This window comes from Falco punctatus (genome assembly GCF_963210335.1).
Source record: "Falco punctatus genome assembly, chromosome: Z".
NCBI classification, from domain to species: Eukaryota; Metazoa; Chordata; class Aves; order Falconiformes; family Falconidae; genus Falco; species Falco punctatus.
In genome coordinates, this window is record NC_137586.1 from 4,288,338 (window position 1) to 4,307,091 (window position 18,754).

Consider the following 18,754-nt stretch of genomic DNA (forward strand, 5'->3'; position numbering starts at 1 on the left):
GTTCCCAGTAGCATGTTCAGGAGGTTATGTTATCACGGATCCTCTGGAGAACAGGGTCTGATCAGCTCCTGGGAATGCCTTATACCCAGCTCAGTGCCTGTTATACTGATGTGCCTCATCTTTAACATAAGCAAGTTTTTCAGGGGAAAATAGAGATTTTTAGCAGTGATAGGCTGGTTGGAACCAATGAAGATCCCAATTACCTTTTCCCTTACTTGTCACCAAGCATCTGTAAAGATGGAAACTGAAGAAAAATTAGCAGGACATGGGTCTGAGATACTGATGGAGCCTTTGACAAAGTCTGAAACAGGAATGGCAGTAGGGAAAACATGATATCATCACTTGGACGCAAGCAAAAATTCATTTGCACTAAAAAATGTCACCTAAAGAACACATCGCTCTTCTGTGCTTGCTGCCAATTGTACTTGATTAATCAGTTTTCTGTGGGGGTGTTTTCCTCCATTCCTAACAGCATATTTTTCCGTAAGTGATCTTAATCTTGTTGCAGATAAGTAATTGCCTGCAAGATCATGACTGTTCCAAAAAGTTGCAATATTCAGCCCTCAGAAACTGCTAAAATTCGTGTTGGAAAGCCATAAATGCCTTCACAGGACAAGAACCCCACAAAGGTATTTGTTCTTTTACAAGTAATCATGGTGTGTTTTCCTTCCCATAAAAAAGGGTGGTGGGAGTTAGGCTGGTTTCGATCCTTTGGAGTTGACTGAAGTTTTCCTGCTGGAGTCTATTAGATTCAAACCAGGGAGCATTTATGTGCAATACACCTGCTTCCAATAGCTCCCCCACCTCCACAAAGACAGCTGCAGCAGAAAGTTGTATTCACTCTGGGGAAAACACATTTTATAATAGCTTCCCATCCCCCAGCCAGATTGGATCAAGCTGAGGCAGCTGCAGTCCAGGTCTCATGAGACATACTACAAAAAGTGCAATTAAAATAATTAGTTAATGCCTTTTTTTTATCCGGCATGGTAACAAATAGGGAAAAAAGCTTGAAATAGCTATTCTATGATCAGTCCAATACGATATTGGATGCTTCCCAGGATTGCTTTAAGCTTTCCCTGGGGCTTTAAAAGAGCTTGTGGGTGCTTGGCCAGTTTCTGGATTAAGGATCCCTGTTACTGATGGTAACGGGGGTGGGTTAAAGCCACCGGCACACTAGATTTTCTGTGAGAACAACAAAAAAAAATAAAAAAAGAGAGTTTGAATTGATAGTAAAATGATTTAGATTCTGCTTCCTTCCTCAGAAATCAAGATTGCCTCCCATTGATTTAAGCATGTACTGGCTTAGGTTCTGATTAAGCAGAATTTGCCCGATGATTCAGCTTTATGGGGGATGTACAAATGAAAAATACATGGCCAAATACATCCCTGGCACAACTCAGTGAAATCTGGCATTTACCCCGTCGTTAGGTGGTTGTTGTTTGAGGGTTTCTCTGCTAACCTTCAAATGGTGCAGCAAGTTAAGATTTCTTTTGCAGGCATTTTAATTCCTTTTCCTGAAGTGTTCATAGCCAATAAAGCAGGGTACCAGGAGCTGTAGCTACAGTAAGCTGTATTTGTTATTGCCATAGCAGGTGGTATTTAGTCTGTAGCCAAGTGAGATGACCAAAGGGTGAAATATAACCTAAAACCCAAGGCAGATTCTTTTAACAATCCTTAGCTTCTCTGATATCATCCAGGGGCCAAATTATGCAAACACGAGTATTTTTTCATTTTATATTCCTGTTACTGTTCCCTGCCATCCCTGGGGGGGGAACCTGGAGGTCAGGCATTTTAGCAAAGGGCATGAAAATAAGGGAATGTTGAATAATAAATGCTTCAGGTCATGCAAGATGTTCCTATCTCCCACCTTTCTGACAGTTGATTACAGAACAGACCAGCTGAGGAAGTTTTGTGTGGCTCGCACAGTGATTCTGGGGTGTTCACAACGTACGCAATCTGTGAAGCTGTTAGTGCTCATAGCCTTTGCATGGGTCATCAAAGGAGGTGTAACTCCCCGTCTCCTCACCCCAGACCAGTTTTGAATGTTACTGGGGGGGGAAGAAATATCACAACTCCCAGATCTGCCTTGGCTTCCTTCTGGCTGTGAGAGGAGGGTTAATAGTAGAAGTGGGAAGAAGGGTTAGCAAAGGGGAGTGCTAGTCATGCGGACAGAACGCCAGCAGCAAAGCTGGCAAATGTTATTTCATTCGCATGAATGTATGTTTTATTCATTTGCTGACGATCATCTACAGTAGCTATGAGACAAAAAAAAAAAAAAGAGGACCAGAATATTACTGGAAATCTGGGTGAAATTCTGAAGCTTTGTCCATCTTCAGGGGGAGGTGGCTACAGGAAATACGAATTTCTGTGACAGTTTCACTGGAATTAATATAGGCACTTCCAGTGGATTAATTATTAAGAGGAAAACTTTCATAGCTCACTTCCACATGTTATTTACTTGGCATTAACTTCAACTTGTACTCATGCTGTTTTCACACTTGGCCATCTCACCAGCATTTAGGCATCCACCATGCAGATACCTGGAACTGAACCGGTCATCCCAAGCTTCCATTATAGTCAGGAAAGGCATTTGTAGGATGTGATTCATTTCACATAGCTTAGAAATTTACTTTAGGATGAAAAGAACTGTTAGTCTCCATGGAGTGTATTGACTAAATCTCAGCTAACTGCATAGAGGGTTTTGGTAGGCTGTAGGCACATACATTTATGGTGGGAGTCAGGTAACATCTATGTTTAGTGCTGTTAACACCTAGATTTCCTGTTTCCGGTGAGCTGTGTGTGATACTTATCTGTTTTAACCGGATGATCCTAAGGCATGTAAAGTAGCTCAGGATAGCAGCACTTAGGGAACTGAATCCTGTGCACAGTCAGGTGGATCCTGCTCTTGCAGTCCTCAGACTGACAAAGTCACACGTCAAAAGGCAGAAGAGTTTTTTTGCCTCACTCAATAAGTGGAAAGCTTTGTACAGTTGTCATTGTTACACCTGTAATACACATACAAGGCCAAGAAATGCAATGATCACTAGTTCAGAAACGAAAGAAGAGATGCTGAGGAGGGTAAAGATACTCATCTGCACGGCATATGGAGTGTAAGGTGAGGTGACTAAGCAGTAGATGACTTCACCACACCATGCAGAAATCACAGTTCAAGTGCTGGAAGTGGCTATGCTTTCACAGAAGTGCCATTTTCCTTCCCAAGCCAGCTTAGAGATTGACGTAGCTCTGCCTGAAGTCATGAAGGAAACCTGGTAAAACAAGGAGCCCAAACCTCCTCCTAAATAACAAACGATTGTTAGGGCTGTTGTCCCTCCTGGGGTGAGGATAAGGCTGAACTTGGCTTTTGGCCTGCTGGGGGGAAGTTTAGGGTTTTACATTAAAAGAAGGACTGGATAGTGTTGCAAAAATAGCAAAATCGTTAATGATTTTTTAATTTAATCTCTCACGTTTAATAACTTAAAAAACCCAAGGTGGTATAAAACACTTGGAGCTGATGTTTGAAGTTAGCTTGGATGGGTGTTGTTGAACTATAACTTTTTTGTAGCTCTGTAACTTTTCATGAGCTGCTGGGAAGATAATACTTTTAACAGGAACATGTAAGTTCTGGAGTACAAGCATGCCTTGATGGGAGAATAGGGATGACAAGGAAGGGCAACAGACACGAAATGCAGAGTTGATGGCTTTCCTGTATATTTTAGGGAAGGGTGACATCATGATTCCAGGCAGGAGCTGGTGAATTCAAGTACATATTTAACATTCAGAATCAAGCTCTTCTCTGTGTAGGGCCGGCCAGAGCTTGCAGGGGTTTACTAGGTGTGTGGCCCAGAGCAAGATATGTATTCCTGTGAAGTTGGTGACCATCTAAACTAAGATCATGTCCTAGAGCTCAATGTTTATTGTGAAAGCAGTGATTTTTGCAGTGCCAGCCAATTCCTCTGCTTCATCAATTGGAAGGAGCAATGCTGAGGAAAAAGGCATGTCCTTCCTATGCCCAAAACGAATGAATGCTATTATGTATAGATCTGAACTACAACTTCCTTGGATTTCCAAGACAAACCTGTAGTGATACCCAAGGTGAGGGCATAGCACCTGAACACGAGCTGTCAGAGGGAAACTGATGGCTGTGCCATAGTTCCCAGCTGCCCTGAAAGGCTTTAAGCAATAGCTTTGTATTTGATATGGTGCGTTTTTCCAGTTGGGAAAAGCAAATGGAAAAACTCTACCCAGGGCACTGCATTGTGAGGGTTGTCTCCAGACCTCAAGGAGGAAAAGGAAGAGGAAGTGGAAGGCTAGAAAGCTCTAAATTAAAAAGAAGTAAGGGACAGTCTTTTATATACCGTTTCCACCTTTCTTTTGATTTCTGTTAAACCTCAGAGCAAAAGTTTAATCAGTTTATAATGACAGTATGCAGCAGTATAGCATATTTCCTCCATAACCTCTTTGTCACAGTAAAAAAAAAAAAAAAAAAAAAAAAAAAAAAGGAGAGAGAATTTAGTGTGATTGTTGCCCTTTTATTAAGCAAATATTTTGTCTGTGATTCCAGTGGAGGTGAACTCACAGCATTGTTGTTGTTTGCCCACTACTCTTGTACACTGCAAGGACCCACAAACAGTACTAGTTGTGATTTTTGTTGTAACATCAGAGAAGAGCTTTCCTCAACAATTAGCCAACTTTTAGACCTCTGAAACTTTCAGTGTGAATCTGGAACCCTGGTTCATTTTCTTAAGTGCTGCATGGATTGCAAAGAGGAATATTGATTTGGCTGCTCTTGTGCCATCCACATCTGTGAAATGGAAACCAAGATAATGTCACAAATGGAGATCCAAAATGCAGATACAGTATTTAATTTTAAACTGATTTTAAAAAAAGTGACTACCTGATGCAGATTATCTTCATTGGTGACTTTTTGCTGTTTAATGTCCCAGCATACTGAATCACATTTGAAAATTAGATGCATTGAAGAAGTCATTTGTAGACTCTGAGCCCAAACAACCATGGTTTTACTGTGCTCGAGCCCCACATTTATTCTCCTCCTTTACTAAGGTCCAAAGCTTTACTCTCTCACTGCCACTAGCTATTTTGTTGCTGCTGTTTGTTCATGTGGATCTTATTTATTGTCATTTGACAAACTAAAAATGTGGTTCAGAAAATGCTTTACCAAGAGCAGTTTGTTCCCAGCAAGACCTTTTTAGCTACACAGTAACATGAAAGCATCAAAGTGCCAGGAGAATTTTTTAAAAATAAACTGCCCTGATGCTAAAATAAGCTTTAATTGATTGGAATTGCACTAAGCCTGACAATCTGAAACATTTATTATTATTTTTCCTTTCAAGCTTCAGCTTCATGTGATTTAGTGATGAATTACAGTTCCCACATACCTTCCTACCCACACTGCATGAAAAAAAAAACAAAACCCACGCACAAACTTCTTAGCTCCAGAGGAGCTGCTGGATACACCTGGAAGAAAATAAAAAAGCTGATTGAAAGTGAAGTTTAAATAGATGATGGGAATGTTCTACAAAACCCCCCTATCTGGCTAAAGGCCATGTTTCCCTCTCAAAGGAGAGCTCTCCCAGTGATGTCCCTCACTGTCAAAGGCATTTCCTTCATGCACTGGATCGTGTAGGCCAGAAGCTGTTGCAGCTTCCTGCATTGGAGATTAATAATAGGCTGTGGATAAACTACCACTCTGTCTTCCCCATTTTAGATTTTTAAAGAAAAAATACAAACAAGTGCTTGTACTCAGCTATTTAAATAAATAACCTGTTGTAAGCTCTCTAGCAAAAGGTCAACACCACCAACCAAAACCTGCTGATACATGTGCAAAACATTCTGGCCGAGGGAAAAGAGGCTGTACTGGTAGTTCTGTGCTGGGGAGCAGTGAGCACTGGAAGTAGGCTGAACATGGCAGATGTCAATGGGTTCAGTTACGGAGTTTCTTCTGGCAGTAAGTTATGGAGGATGGAAATCTGGTCAGCCATTCATTAGTGATAACTTGCGATACTTTTAAAAGAAAGTCAGCTGTGCTCATGGCAGGTTTAGGCATGTGAGCAGGGGAAGCATGGATCACTACCTTCAGCCTGGGGAGTGTTTTTAAACTCATGCCAGTGTGATGAGGCTCATGGGTAGCTGCTGTTTTCCCAAAGGCTATGTAGTGTTCAGGTCAGAACAACACCCAGGCTAGCCCCAAGCTTCATTGAGTTTAAGATCTCACTGTAAGTCCTGATCTGTATTGTAATCCTGGACAATTCACTGCAGCCAAGAGCCAAACAGGGATTTTCATTTAACTCCCAAAATTTCAAGCGGAGGAAGATGCTTAAATACCCTTTTGGCTGTGCCCCTCAATCTTCCTGCCTGTGTCAGCACTGCCTGTGATAGTGCTGTGACATTTACGTTCACAGAGCCAGCAAAGCTCAAACTGCTGTTTGAGGTTAGGAGTGATCCAGGCCCTGTCTACAGGCGAGTTTCTCGGTCTGGGTGGCTGGCTGTTCCTGTGGAACTCCCAGGCTCGTTTGTCAACAAAATGGACCATCGTTGCCTTGGGTTTGCATCCTAGTACATGTTTGCAAGCTGAGCAAGTTGTATGCAATCAAACATCACTAGATTGCAATTCCTGCTCTCTGTCAAAGGGGCTAATAAATCCTTCTCTCACCTTTCCTTCTTGCCTGCTTAAAGGATAAATTCTTGTGGCAAGAGCTGGCCTTGCTAATGCCCAGCTGCAGTGTCTAACACAGTCCTGTTCCAGCAGTGGTCTCTGTTTGCTACCCTAATAAGATAAGCATGACCCAGGAATTCATGGCAGATCGCAGATCCAAAGGAAGGAATTTGAAAGGGTCGCCAGTTTTATTAATAGCCATCTCTGTAACCACATGCAGGTCAGAGCACACACTGTGCAGGGCTTAGAGGCTGAATCCATGCTATTGCAGGAGGGGCAGAAATATGTGCCTAGTCACAGTACTGTAGGGACAGAGATTTCTTTCTTTACGCTTGGCTGTCCAGCTTTCCAGTGAGCACTTCCACAGTGCCAGAAGAGTGAAATAAAATGTATTTCAGGAAGAGTGGGGATTTCTGAAGACCACAGAATCCAGCTGTTTTTTTTTTTTTTTTTTTCCATTTTATTTATTTATTTATAATTTCTGTCATGGACTGAACTAAGCATGGACTAGCATGGAGTCTCTAAAAAATGACATGTCTGAAAACATACTGAATTTGCCTAGAAGAGTAACTCAGTTAGAGAGGTAGAGTACCCAAGACACTTGATACATACAGTGTGTAGCTGGTAATGTAATCAGTGCTGTAGGAGAACATCATGAAGAATGGTTTGAAAGCTGAATGTCTGGACTGCTTGAAACTTCATGCGAATTGAAGCTGATGGTTAATTCAAGAGGAATGTACTTCATTCCTTTGAATGCAAAATCAATGCAGAACTGTGGTAAAGGCAAAGGTAACTTTTCGTAAATCACTTTTTATAATAGGTCTCTTCTACACCTTGATTGTAAGAATAGTGTAAAATTTTTGAAATACTTAATTAGCTGATTATTCACAGGAATATTTTCTTTTTCATATTTACTCCTGTTCTGATTAGTACCACTCAGTGGCACAGCAAAATATATTCCAGGATCAGATTAATTGTCTCTGTGAATTAAAACTAACTTTATATGCCATATTATATATTTTCTAAATCTCTCAACATTTTAGTTCTTGCTCTAAAAATGTATTGTTAAAATAGTGAAATAATTATTAATTGGATTTTTCAGAATTAGATAATGTGTGATCCTTGTTCTTACCATGGGAAATATTTGCTCATTGTAGTGTTAATGCTGGAATATTTTCTGCAAAAAAAGTATCAAAACTTCAAACTGCTATTAAACTTGTACAGTGAGTGCCACTGACTCTAGCACTTTCCAGGCTTTCAGTAGAAGGCTTTAAGAGTGGTTTTGATGAACTAGATGGGTGTTACAGCTCGCTTGGGATACAGGCAGGATCATGTTCTTATTCTGAGAGCAAGTGTTGGCCATGGAAACTCTTTGACCCCTCCATGGTTCTGCCAGTATCTCAGTCCTGTTGATTTGGTGCTAAATCCAGGACTCCCATGCAGTGCTTCGACTTCAAAATAATGTTTTTAACAGATGATTTCTGTAAAAGCAATTTGGTCCTGTTTCTTTTTCCCTGCAGAGAAACTGAGCTTCCATCATTCTCAATTATTTGCAGGGTCATTGTGAGCCTGTACAGGATCATAACAATCACACTAAACTTCATATATTTTCTGGGAATCTGGAAACAGTACTGCAAAAACAAGGCTGTCCCTAGCAGTGAGCCCAACTGAAGTTTTTCACTTTGCTATCCGTTTTAGCAAGCCCTGCTATAAGGAACTGTTAATAGTAAATGCACAGCACTATAGCTATGGCAGTCTCTGTATTAGAGCTTCCTACCAGTGAGAGGAAGACCTTATTACCTTTCCAACAGATCTGGCGTCAGCAGTGTAAAAAAGGGATATTTTATGCACCGGGTCATTTCTCCCCCAGTGCCTATGTGACCCATAACTGAAAAGAAACTGGTCATGATTCAACAGATGATGTAAAGTACATCCAGTGTGCAGACCGTATGTTATCTTCAGGACATTGCCTCTAATTCAGGCAGCTCCTCAGGTAGGAGGCCTGGTGCCAAATTAGCTGTTGTCACCTCCTTGTGGCTCAGCCCAACTCAGAAAGGAGTAGATGTTTACATCATAGCTGTATCTTTTCAGCTTCCTTCAATATCCCAGTTTAAGACATATGGATTTGTGGCAGTGATGAGGGACTAGACATTGTGTAAAGCACTAGATTATGCTAATAAATTCATGTTTTATCTCTGCAGAAGAATTCATATTGATAAGCATATGTTTATGAGCTTCACATTCAGCATATCCTTCCAGGCATATACCTATGTGCCAGTGCTATGCAACAGCAGGGATCTAGCAGTTGACACAAGCATCGTAGAAACTGTAAATAGGTTTGATTTAATTTTAATTTAGGGGAAAATATGAGATGTAAATGTACAAAAAACATTTACAGCCCATAGTATTCTGCTATGCTGTGTGTGAAGTCTTTAAGCTGCGTTAACAGTCATGAAGGGTGCCTGAGCAGGCAGGGAGAGAAAAAATCCTGAAGGGGAATGTGAAGAGTGTTTTGCTTTACTCTGAACCTGTATGATACTGTGAGTTTAACATGTATATTGTAATTTAGGCAACCAACAGACAGATCCTGCTGAGACACTAAATGCCCTTGCTTTCAGCTGAAATTAGAATGCATAATCAGTCAAAGACTGATTCAAAGGACAGGTTTACTGAAAGGTACTTAAGGAAATTCCCAATCAGACCTGCCCATCAGAAGTGAATTTTTCTGTTTCATTTGCATTGAAAAATAAGATGCAGCTTAGAATTAAGGGCTGCATATTGTCCTTTCAGCAGAGATGTGCTTGTTCACTGCACAAGAGAAGTAGAGGCTGATTCCTGACAGGTTTTGTCCTTTTGCTAATTCAGCTTTCCTTGTATGGAGCTTCAGAAACATGTCTTGGTGGTTAGCCGAGATTTGTTTGTCTTTGAGATTCAATGTTAACTTCTTTTCTTTTGAAATTAAGTTCTGCTTCATTTGGACTTAACAGCAAACGATGAACTCCCGTTGGAGGGTATCACCGTCTGGAGCATGTTCATGTTTGTTTTAGAGGGCTTAGAGTCTCGCTGCTCAGGCTGAAGGAGTTTCTTGTGATATATTATCTCTAATGATATTTAACAAGCAGCTCTCATACAACAAATAAAGGCTAGCAACATCTAAGACTGACTGCTTCTGGCAGCTTCATATTATGGGAGGCTATGAGCAGTTCCATTTTGCCACTTTTGCTTTAACCTCTGAAGTCTATGTTCCAATAAAAATACAGGAATACCCTTTCTGAGCCTCTGCATATCATGCAGCTTATCCATCTCTCTCTCACCATCTCATAAGAGGCATTTTGAGTAGCTGCTACTGGTTAAGTGATACTTGATCTGGTGACGGAAGAGATCTTATTTACTAGGTTCCTGTGCTCTGGCATGATGCTGGCTGGCATATATTGTGATGTGGCCTGGGCTTCCTGTATGTGACCAGTGCCACTGTAGCTACATTGCCCATTGTAAGGTCAGTGCTTATGTGACTAACAGTCAGTGCTGCACACAGCACCTGAGGCCATCATGCCCAGCAAATCTGTGTTTGCAACACAACTTACTGTGTTTATCCCCAAGCTCTTCTCAAATTCTGGATGGGCTCTTTTGTTGTCTGTTGCTTGCTTAAGTGGAGGGTGTAAAATCATGAAAAAAAAATTAATTTGTTCTCTGTGGAGGCCTGATGCTTTCAAGGAAGCCTGTAGTTGACAGGTCAAACTCACAGAGCCTCTGGGAATGAGTGCTGGCATTGCTCATTCAGCCCTTCTGCATGCTGTAAGACTGTTTTCACTCACAACAAAGATTGCAGGCAACCTTGAGCATCCTTTGAAAATTTGTCGATAGACATCTTATTTGTTTATGCCTGCACAGAGCCATTCTGCTTCCAATTCTGCAGTGTTTTTGTAGTACTGGGATGAAGACAGAAAAAAGATTTCTTTTACATGTGACATGAGGAATGGTGTCTGCACAAGATCTGGCATAGAAAACTCTCTCTACTTACATGTCTTTGTACTTTGCTTTTTTTGCTTTACGTGTGCAGCTCTCCTGCATACAAGCCTCTCAGGTGCTGTATCTTCTGGCCAGCTCTGATATGTCAGAGAAGCCTGAGAGGACACAGAAAATCAAAAACCGACTGAGAGTGCATGGTGCTTCCAGGCTGTTTATTGCAGCTCAGGCTGACCATCAGTCCAGGAGAAAGACTAGCTAGCTGCTAGGCTTACGAGTTTGATGCGCTACAGCACAGATCAGTCTCAAAAAAAATCTCTTTGAGTGGAGGGGAACAGAGGAAGAAAGGCTGAAAGTGTTTTCTCCAAAACCAAGGTGATATCAAAATCTGCAAAACTCGCATCACATCCACAGGTCATAAGAACCTGAATTCTACTGTCTGGTACTTTGTCTTTACTGTAAAATAACCCCTGGAGCAATTGAGACAGATTTCTTGGAGAGGATTTTCAAAGCTCTCAGTAAAAATCCAACAAATCAAAGCATTAAGTACCTTTTCCTTCACTCTATCCTTACTGGCCTTACCTCTCAGCTTCTCCATACAAATCTGCCTGTGTAGTATCTTGTAGAGTCCCAGCCTGGTATTTCTGATGGCCATACTGCTTTTCCTGTTACTGAGAATGCTGTGTGCTTAGATCCATCTAAATGGTACGGTTCCTGTATGGAAACATTCTTATATTATACGGGCTTACATGAACAGATCGTTGAAAGAAACATATTTGGCCCTAGAGCTGATGACTTTGACAAGAGGGAATCAAACTGCTTTTGCTATTTAATTTGCAGTCCCCTGGTATATTATTCCCAGTACTGTACAAATACAACTCAGTTATTTTTCTAACCAAAATCTTGGTTTTCTTTCCTTGGTTTAGGAAGACTGAACCACAGAACAGTAGGAGGGTGTTTCCAAGGAAGTATTAGTATGTTCTTGCCCTCTTCTAATTTTCTCTGTGTATCCATCACTGGCCACTGTCAGGGACAAGGCCCTGGGGTGGATAATCTTTCATCTGACCTGGCATCACCACTCTTTATATGCACAGGTGATAACTGAAACATTTAGCAGGGTTAACAAATGCATGTGTGGGAGCTTTGAAAGGGACTGAAAAAAGATCTCAGAGGCTGGATCCCTCCACCTTCTCTGCACAGTCAAGGGTGTCTAAAGGGCTCGTCTCTGCTGGTGGCTCCCGCCTGCAGGAGCTCAGGGTGTCCAGGTTCCTACCTTCAACACTTTTGTTACTTGTGTTGCTTAAAAATAGGTAAGGCAAAACCTGCTTTAGTCCTTGATTGTTTTGCCTAAGTTGCCACAGGTCATGCTGAGGACTAACCCTGGCTTCAGGAACTAGGCTGAAAGGCTTGAACAAAGTTACCTTCTTCCCATGCAGCACCAATTACAGCTGAGACAAAGTCCAGAAACAGTCCCTGTTTGCTGCTTTGCACAGCTGGGCTGCTGGCACACTAGAACATTTTGCATACACTGATTTAACTGTTGGAAAATTTATTCACACAAAAATCTTCCCATTCTCTTAGACAAAGGATTTTTTTTTCCTCCACATTAGTTGTCAAAATCCTTTTCCCATCTGTTATTGGGGCAAAACAACCTCCTAGCCAGAGTGTTTCATTCATGGATGAAGCTTTCACTGGAACTTGTCTTAAGAAGCTAAGGGATGGGGGCAGATTTTGATCCCAGTGAAATCAGCAACAAAACTCCCATTGATTTCCCTGTGAGCTGAATCGAGCTTTTCCTAACAATGGGGAGATTTTTAGAGGAGTTGTGATGGCCGTGGACAAGGTCTTATTGCTTTGCCCTTTCGAAAGAGAACTCTTTTTGGTGGAGGAACAATCAGAATATTTGTCTCTTTAAATGAATGGTTCTTAGAGCCTGCACTGAGAGGCAGTCTCCCTCTCTGCGGCTGTGAGGCTACACGGAGCCTCCAATAAATCAGCATGCAGGAACTGAGAGCTCTGTCCTTGAAGAGATGCACAGTGACCTTGCTTATGCTTACTCTGGAGGAATAACCAGGGGAAATATAGAAGCCCAGATAGTAGCGGTGTATGACTAAAGGCACTGCATTTTGCATGCAAATGCTACAGTACTGAAGGCACGGTATGGACGGCACGCTGCTACACAAAATGCAGCTTTCCTGCTAGCCTGACCAGATTGCTGCTGTTGTTTTTTGCAGGGGACTGAATGAAATCCTCATGATCGTTACATGCTTGTTCAATAATAGCACACCCCAGTCACGTCTCCTTGCAAGCACATTTCGTTGGAATCACTGAGCAGAAGCAAAGAAGAGCTGACGACTATGTGTTTCCAACGCAGGTTGCCGGAGCCCTGTGTTTGCCATTGGCTGCAGTTTTCTGGTTTATTTGCAGCTTCCCCCATCTGGAATATGAAAATGGGATTGAAGTAGATAATTGCTAGCAGCGTGTTTTCAAGAGAGGCTTAGAGGGAACAGAATGCCTCTTGCACAGCACAGGCTGCCTGCACTGAAAGAGCTCTGAGAGATGATTTTAGATGTTACCCACGTCTGAATCTCCTGGAAACTTTACCATGGAAGCAAGCCATTGCGCACAGTCCTGGAGCTAACATCCGAAAGGGGCAAAAAAGGGGCAGCAGGGCCAAACAATGGGATACCTTGTCCTTGGATTGCTCACAGAAAAGCCAGCAAGCGTTCTCTTCCACTTCCCCACAAAAAGGGTATGAAGTCTGTAATGAACTGAATTTTACTAAGTGGAGCTTCAGTGGTTTTTAAGAAGGATGGGATACACTGACCCTTCATCAAGCAGGGATTTGCTGGGAAACAGAACTTTGTTCTTCATATTCATCTGCGCCTTTGCCGTGGTCACCTTGCTGCAGCAGATCCTCTATGGGAGAAACTATCTCAAAAGGTAAGGGGGGATTTGAGGGAATAGGAAAAGTTGTCTGATTGGATTGAATGGAGATAGAGCTCCAGTCATACCATTATAACAGTTCAAACCACTTCTCGATGCTGTGCTTACAATATTAATATCTTGTCAATCTGGGAAGGTGCATCCAGCATCTGTAATGTCTGTTAGATTATTAATAAAGGAGAATGTTGGGCAGAATACAGTGATTTGTGTGTCTGTTAGATTGTGTTTAAATCCTCAGCTGTTGTAAAAATCTAGGTCTTACTTAACTTAAACCAGACCGACTTGTACACCTGAGTATTTGCCCCTGATCAGACCCTGACATACAGGCTTTTCACCCTGTGTAAGTTCAAGCTGAGATGGCTTGAGAGGTTGAATTAAGTTAGCATGCTCATTGCCTAAACTTCAATGTCTTTAGAAACTAACATGCCGATGCAATTCCTAAAATCAAAGTGTCAATATTAGTGTTCCAAATAACAGAGAGTGCACTTTATATTTTCACTGCCGTATTCTCATGAATTACTGCTGAGACTGCTTTGCTGTAGAGCACATCAGTCTTTGATCTGAAAACGGTACTGCTTTTCTTACAGCAAACATCAGTGGGAATCTTCAAGTGTTTAACCTTGACCCATGCAGAGTTTATTTAACTTAAATCTAGTTTTAGGTGTTACAGCTTGTATGATTTTATAGAGGAGAATGTTTCTCTTACATACTTTGAGGTAAGTGGTTTCAGTAGTGTAAACAGCTGCTGTGGAATTTTTTACTGGAATTTAGCTGCATTTTGTCAGAAGAGATCAATGGTTTGGTTCTTGCCTGGTTTGCAGCTCACATAGTTTGCCTTGTGCCAAGAGCAAGCAAAATGCTGACAAATTAGCAAATGTTTCTCGCTGGGGAGGAACAGCAAGCATGGTATTAATATGTATAGACAGGAGCTAACATCCCAAAGGGATGAGGAAGGGGAGTGTTTTAGTTTACCCACAGAGCAAGGTCTAGGTTGGGGGATCCTGCTTTTGGGCACCTCACTTCCAGGAAGATGTGACTCTGTTGGAAGGAGCAAGGATGAGCAGAGGTATAGAAACCACGTGTGTTTGGCTTGGAGAAAACTGAGGGAGGTATGATAACTGTCTTGAAATACCCAAACTATTTTTGCCAAGGGGAAGGTAATAAACACATTTCTGTAAAGACTCATGACATGGGAAGAAGTCATGGACTTAAATTGCAGCAGGAAAGATCTGGATATATCCATGAAGGAAAACTTCTAAATAAAAAGGACACCCGAGGAGCTATAAAATCTCCATCTTTGGGGGCTTCAGGAACCTGTTACGTAAGACCGGGGTAGTACCAAGATGCTTTGGCGCTGAGAGTTTGACTTTATGACCAGTTGAGGTCTCATCTTGCCTTATTTTCTCAGTTTTTCCCATTTGTCCTGGAGGCCTTGCAGCCCTACCAATACATGCTTTTCTAAGTCAAAATGACTGCAACAGGATTAGAGCAATGAAAAATAAGTCCAAAGTCTAAACTGAAATGAAAAATGGCAAAATAAAAATAAAATTACAAGAAAATGCAACTATAACTTTTCCAGTGAGTGGCCTCTGTGGCCACTCTCTGTCCTGCCTCGTGTCCTGGGAGCCTATCTTGTCATCAGCAGGCTGCAGGGAGTGAAAAGAGGGTGATGTCCAATTCCCAGCTTGCTAAGCAAAGTCTGGTTCTGAGCACTCTGACACTAAAGGGGCTTGAGCAGGGTGATGTGCATGCATTTTGTTACTTTTGAAAATACTATTTTTTTAAAATTGCAGCTTCTAATGATTTGTTTCTTTTCCTTTTTTTAAATCACCTGAAAGAGTCTCGAAGAGAGTCATGTCCCCTCACCCCCATTTCAGGGAAAAAGCACTTTCTGCTGGGAAGTGGTAGTTCCCATCTTTCATGGAAATAAAAATGCAGGATGTGGCAGTCTCAGCTTGTCAGTTTTTAATGATAGAAAGGTGATTCACGTAGCAGCCTACATTGTTACTGTAATATTATCATGAAGGTACTTTTAAACTTTTTCTTGGCCTCTCTCACTCTCATGCCTTACAGTACATTACGGTGACCCAGGTGGTTTCATTGCCAGTCCGCTCCATGCAGGGATATCTGTAACTTTTAATTTCTCTTGTTCTTTCACAAACCTCTGGTGTAAAGTCCCCTATTAGAAGCTGATGCCAGCTGTGAGATTCCTTGGACACATTATAGCTTGCATCTCCAGTGACCATGGTGGAGCTGGTGGTTTTGGAGAGCATCCTTTTAGAGGGGAAGTGCGATATTTATAGCTTTGGTGCTGCTTGCCAAGCTGGAGCTTGGGGATGCTGCCTAAACCTAAAGCCATTTACTTGCTAGGATTCAACATGCTGTTTGTTTTATGATAGCCTTTGCTTGCATCCCAACATCTGCAACAATAACAGGCCTCTGGGCCTCTTTCCAAGGCAGCGGGAAGAAATTCCCCAGTGTATTTAGAGAAAACTGAAAATTGCCCTAAAGTACTGTTCCAGTAAATGTATGATGCTTTTAAGCCTAAATATAATGCAAGGCTATCTTGTTTCTCTGCAATAAGATGGTGGAAATGAGTAAAGGCCAGCGAGGCAGAGGGAATCTGACCTAAAACAAGCAGCTTAGGCACAACACAGGAGACAACACAGTCTAGGGACTGGTCCCAATAAGCAGTGTAGACAAAAGCACCCTTTTCTGGGAGAAAGATGGAAATGTTAGCTATGTGGCTGTAAACTGTGCCGTGCCACGTGCCCTCACAAGCAGGGCGCGGACTGGTTTTATTACCATAAAAACCCACCTGAAGCTCTCCATGGAGGGTGCCATGGAGGCTGGTGATGCTGCATTTATCCATGGCCATGCTCCCAAAGCCTGTCTGTGGGGATGCAGGACTGCAGGCCAGAGGGGATGTTCCTTCTCAGTGAAATTTGATAAGGGGCCCAGCCTCTGGTTAAGTCCTCTCTTTGCCCTTAATGAGCTAATGAGCTCCTGGCATTGCTGAAAGAAGGGGAAAATGTAAAGATGGAATTTCTAGGTATTCACACATTTTTCACGCACCATATAATGTTCTCTGCACCTTCCCTGTTTTGTACCGTGTTATTGGAAAGCAGAATCCTTCCCACCTTTTTTTTCCCCTTTTTCAGTTTTCCTCCAAGTGGGATGGATGTGGGTGCTCTCAGCAAGGCCGGTTCCTCATCCCCATAGTAGCAGCTGAAGTCTTAACGAGAGAGTTAAACAGCAAACTGGAGAATGACATCAGGAAGCTCTGGTCTCTGTAGCTCCTGATCCTGAGTAAAAAGGATGATGAAATGAGATATAATTAAGGGACTTTAATACAGATCTCTGGGGTAATTATTTTTATTTTAGGATTAATGTGATGATTAAAAAGCTTCTTCATTGATCTGCTAAAGTAGGTTAAATGCTGTGGACTTCTTCTTAAATCCAGAGCTGCTGCTTGCTTTTGTATTGACTCATCTTTCCAATGCTCAGCTTTCATCTGAATTTTCTTTTGAATCAGATACTCAGCTGAGGGCTGGCCTTTTTTTGTTAGCTCTTGTTTGGCCAGCAGGGAATAATCCTGGATTACATCAGGAAACTGCCACTACAGTAAAAAAACGTTGAAATGGTTCCTGTCTTCATCTCCCAGCCTGTAGCATGGGAGAGATCAATAGGATGGTCCTTGCTTGCTTTGGCAAGAGAAGACTATCAGAGCAATACTTTGCTATATACCAATATTCTATTGGTGGGCAATTCACTAAATGCTGTTTTTTTAACAGCTTGACTTCTGCACAGGGTAAGAGTCAGCTGAAGAAAGGAATCTGCCCCTTTAAAACTATTTTTTTATTTCAGCCAAGTGAGGAGAACACATTTTCAAAGCTATTAAAGTCTTTAAACAAAGATTACCCTGGGGTCTGTCAGAGAAGGCGTGTACAATAACTCAAAGAATCACACTGCAAGAAACAGCAAACCTTCCCATGCAGGCAGCCTGCATTCTTTGAAAGCTTTACATCTTTTAAATGAGAATAAAATATCACTCTTGTGTGTGTGTACCATATAATTAGTATCAGACTCTCATAACTTGAGGTTATACCACCATTTTGGTATTTCTGAAGCAGCTTTTATTCAATAGTTGCAAATAAATCCCCAGACATTTTTACCCCTTTTGTTACCCACAAAATAAAGATAGCTTATGATAATTTTTTGCACAGCATGGGGAAACAAGGGATAAACCCACAGCAAGTAAACCAGGACTATACCTTGAGAGATCATTTAGCTTGTACCATGCCGTAAGACAAGATCATATCTTAATTATACCACCAACAGCGGTAGTTGCAGTGTGGACATGGAAGCTGCATGTGGCCTGAGCTGTATTTTGTCCTGAGTTGGGCTCTTGAGGGACTACAGCCAGCTCAGGTCAGTTGAGACCTCCCACTCCATACCTGGCATGTGCTTCTCTGGCCTGTTCATAACACCCTGTGAAGATGTTAACTGTAACATAAGACCATCTATTCCAGCGTTAAAAGTCTTTTTCCATTTAAATATTTTTTCTCAAGAGACATAAGATGAAGGTGACCTAGTGAGTAATTTCTCTAACACAGCTGTGTGCCCCCTCTGTTTCTAACCAGAGTGAAATATCATACTAGCAAAATGACATGTGACCTGTGAGTCACCTCACTGAATCCCTGATGGGGCTGCAGAGCAGGTCTTGATTTTGGTTGGTTTTCTTCAGAGAGAAGAGCACTGGAAACTTCAGGAGAGAGCGAAGTCTTCAATATAAATATACACCCCCCCAATATATATACACACACACCAATATGTGTATGTATGGGTTATGGCCATCACCTTAAAGTGTCTAGTCTAGCATAGCAGGGAGAAACTGAGATTCCAGCATGATGTTCTTGCTCCAGGTGTTCCCAAGAGGTTTTCAAGTGGATGGAAACTGGGACTGGCATCCCCACTGTTCCTAACTACCCTTGCAAAGACAAGGATCTGAAGCAGCTTCCCAAGAGATCAGAGGAGCACTGGAGCCTGTGCTGCAGGAGAGCTCAGGGAAGAGATGGCAGTGGGATGGAGGGGGCAGAACAAACAGTGGGCTGACAGGTTAACTCAGCTGCCTGCAAAGTCACCCCTCACTGGTCATCCCATTCCCTT

General features: G+C 42.0%; 1 protein-coding gene across 7 annotated transcripts in view; it reads left to right on the forward strand.

The window, feature by feature from the left end:
* ST8SIA5 (ST8 alpha-N-acetyl-neuraminide alpha-2,8-sialyltransferase 5) overlaps positions 1–18,754 on the forward strand; it is an 89,045-nt gene that overhangs the window by 24,329 nt on the left and 45,962 nt on the right. For 6 of the 7 annotated variants that reach the window (XM_080371626.1, XM_080371632.1, XM_080371627.1 and 3 more), the window contains one exon: positions 12,874–13,582. In XM_080371626.1, coding sequence (XP_080227752.1) covers positions 13,452–13,582 — 131 coding nt within the window. In that variant the 5' untranslated portion in view covers positions 12,874–13,451. Of the gene's footprint in view, positions 1–508; positions 13,583–18,754 lie in introns of all 7 variants that reach the window. The other variant, XM_080371629.1, reaches the window with a different exon arrangement.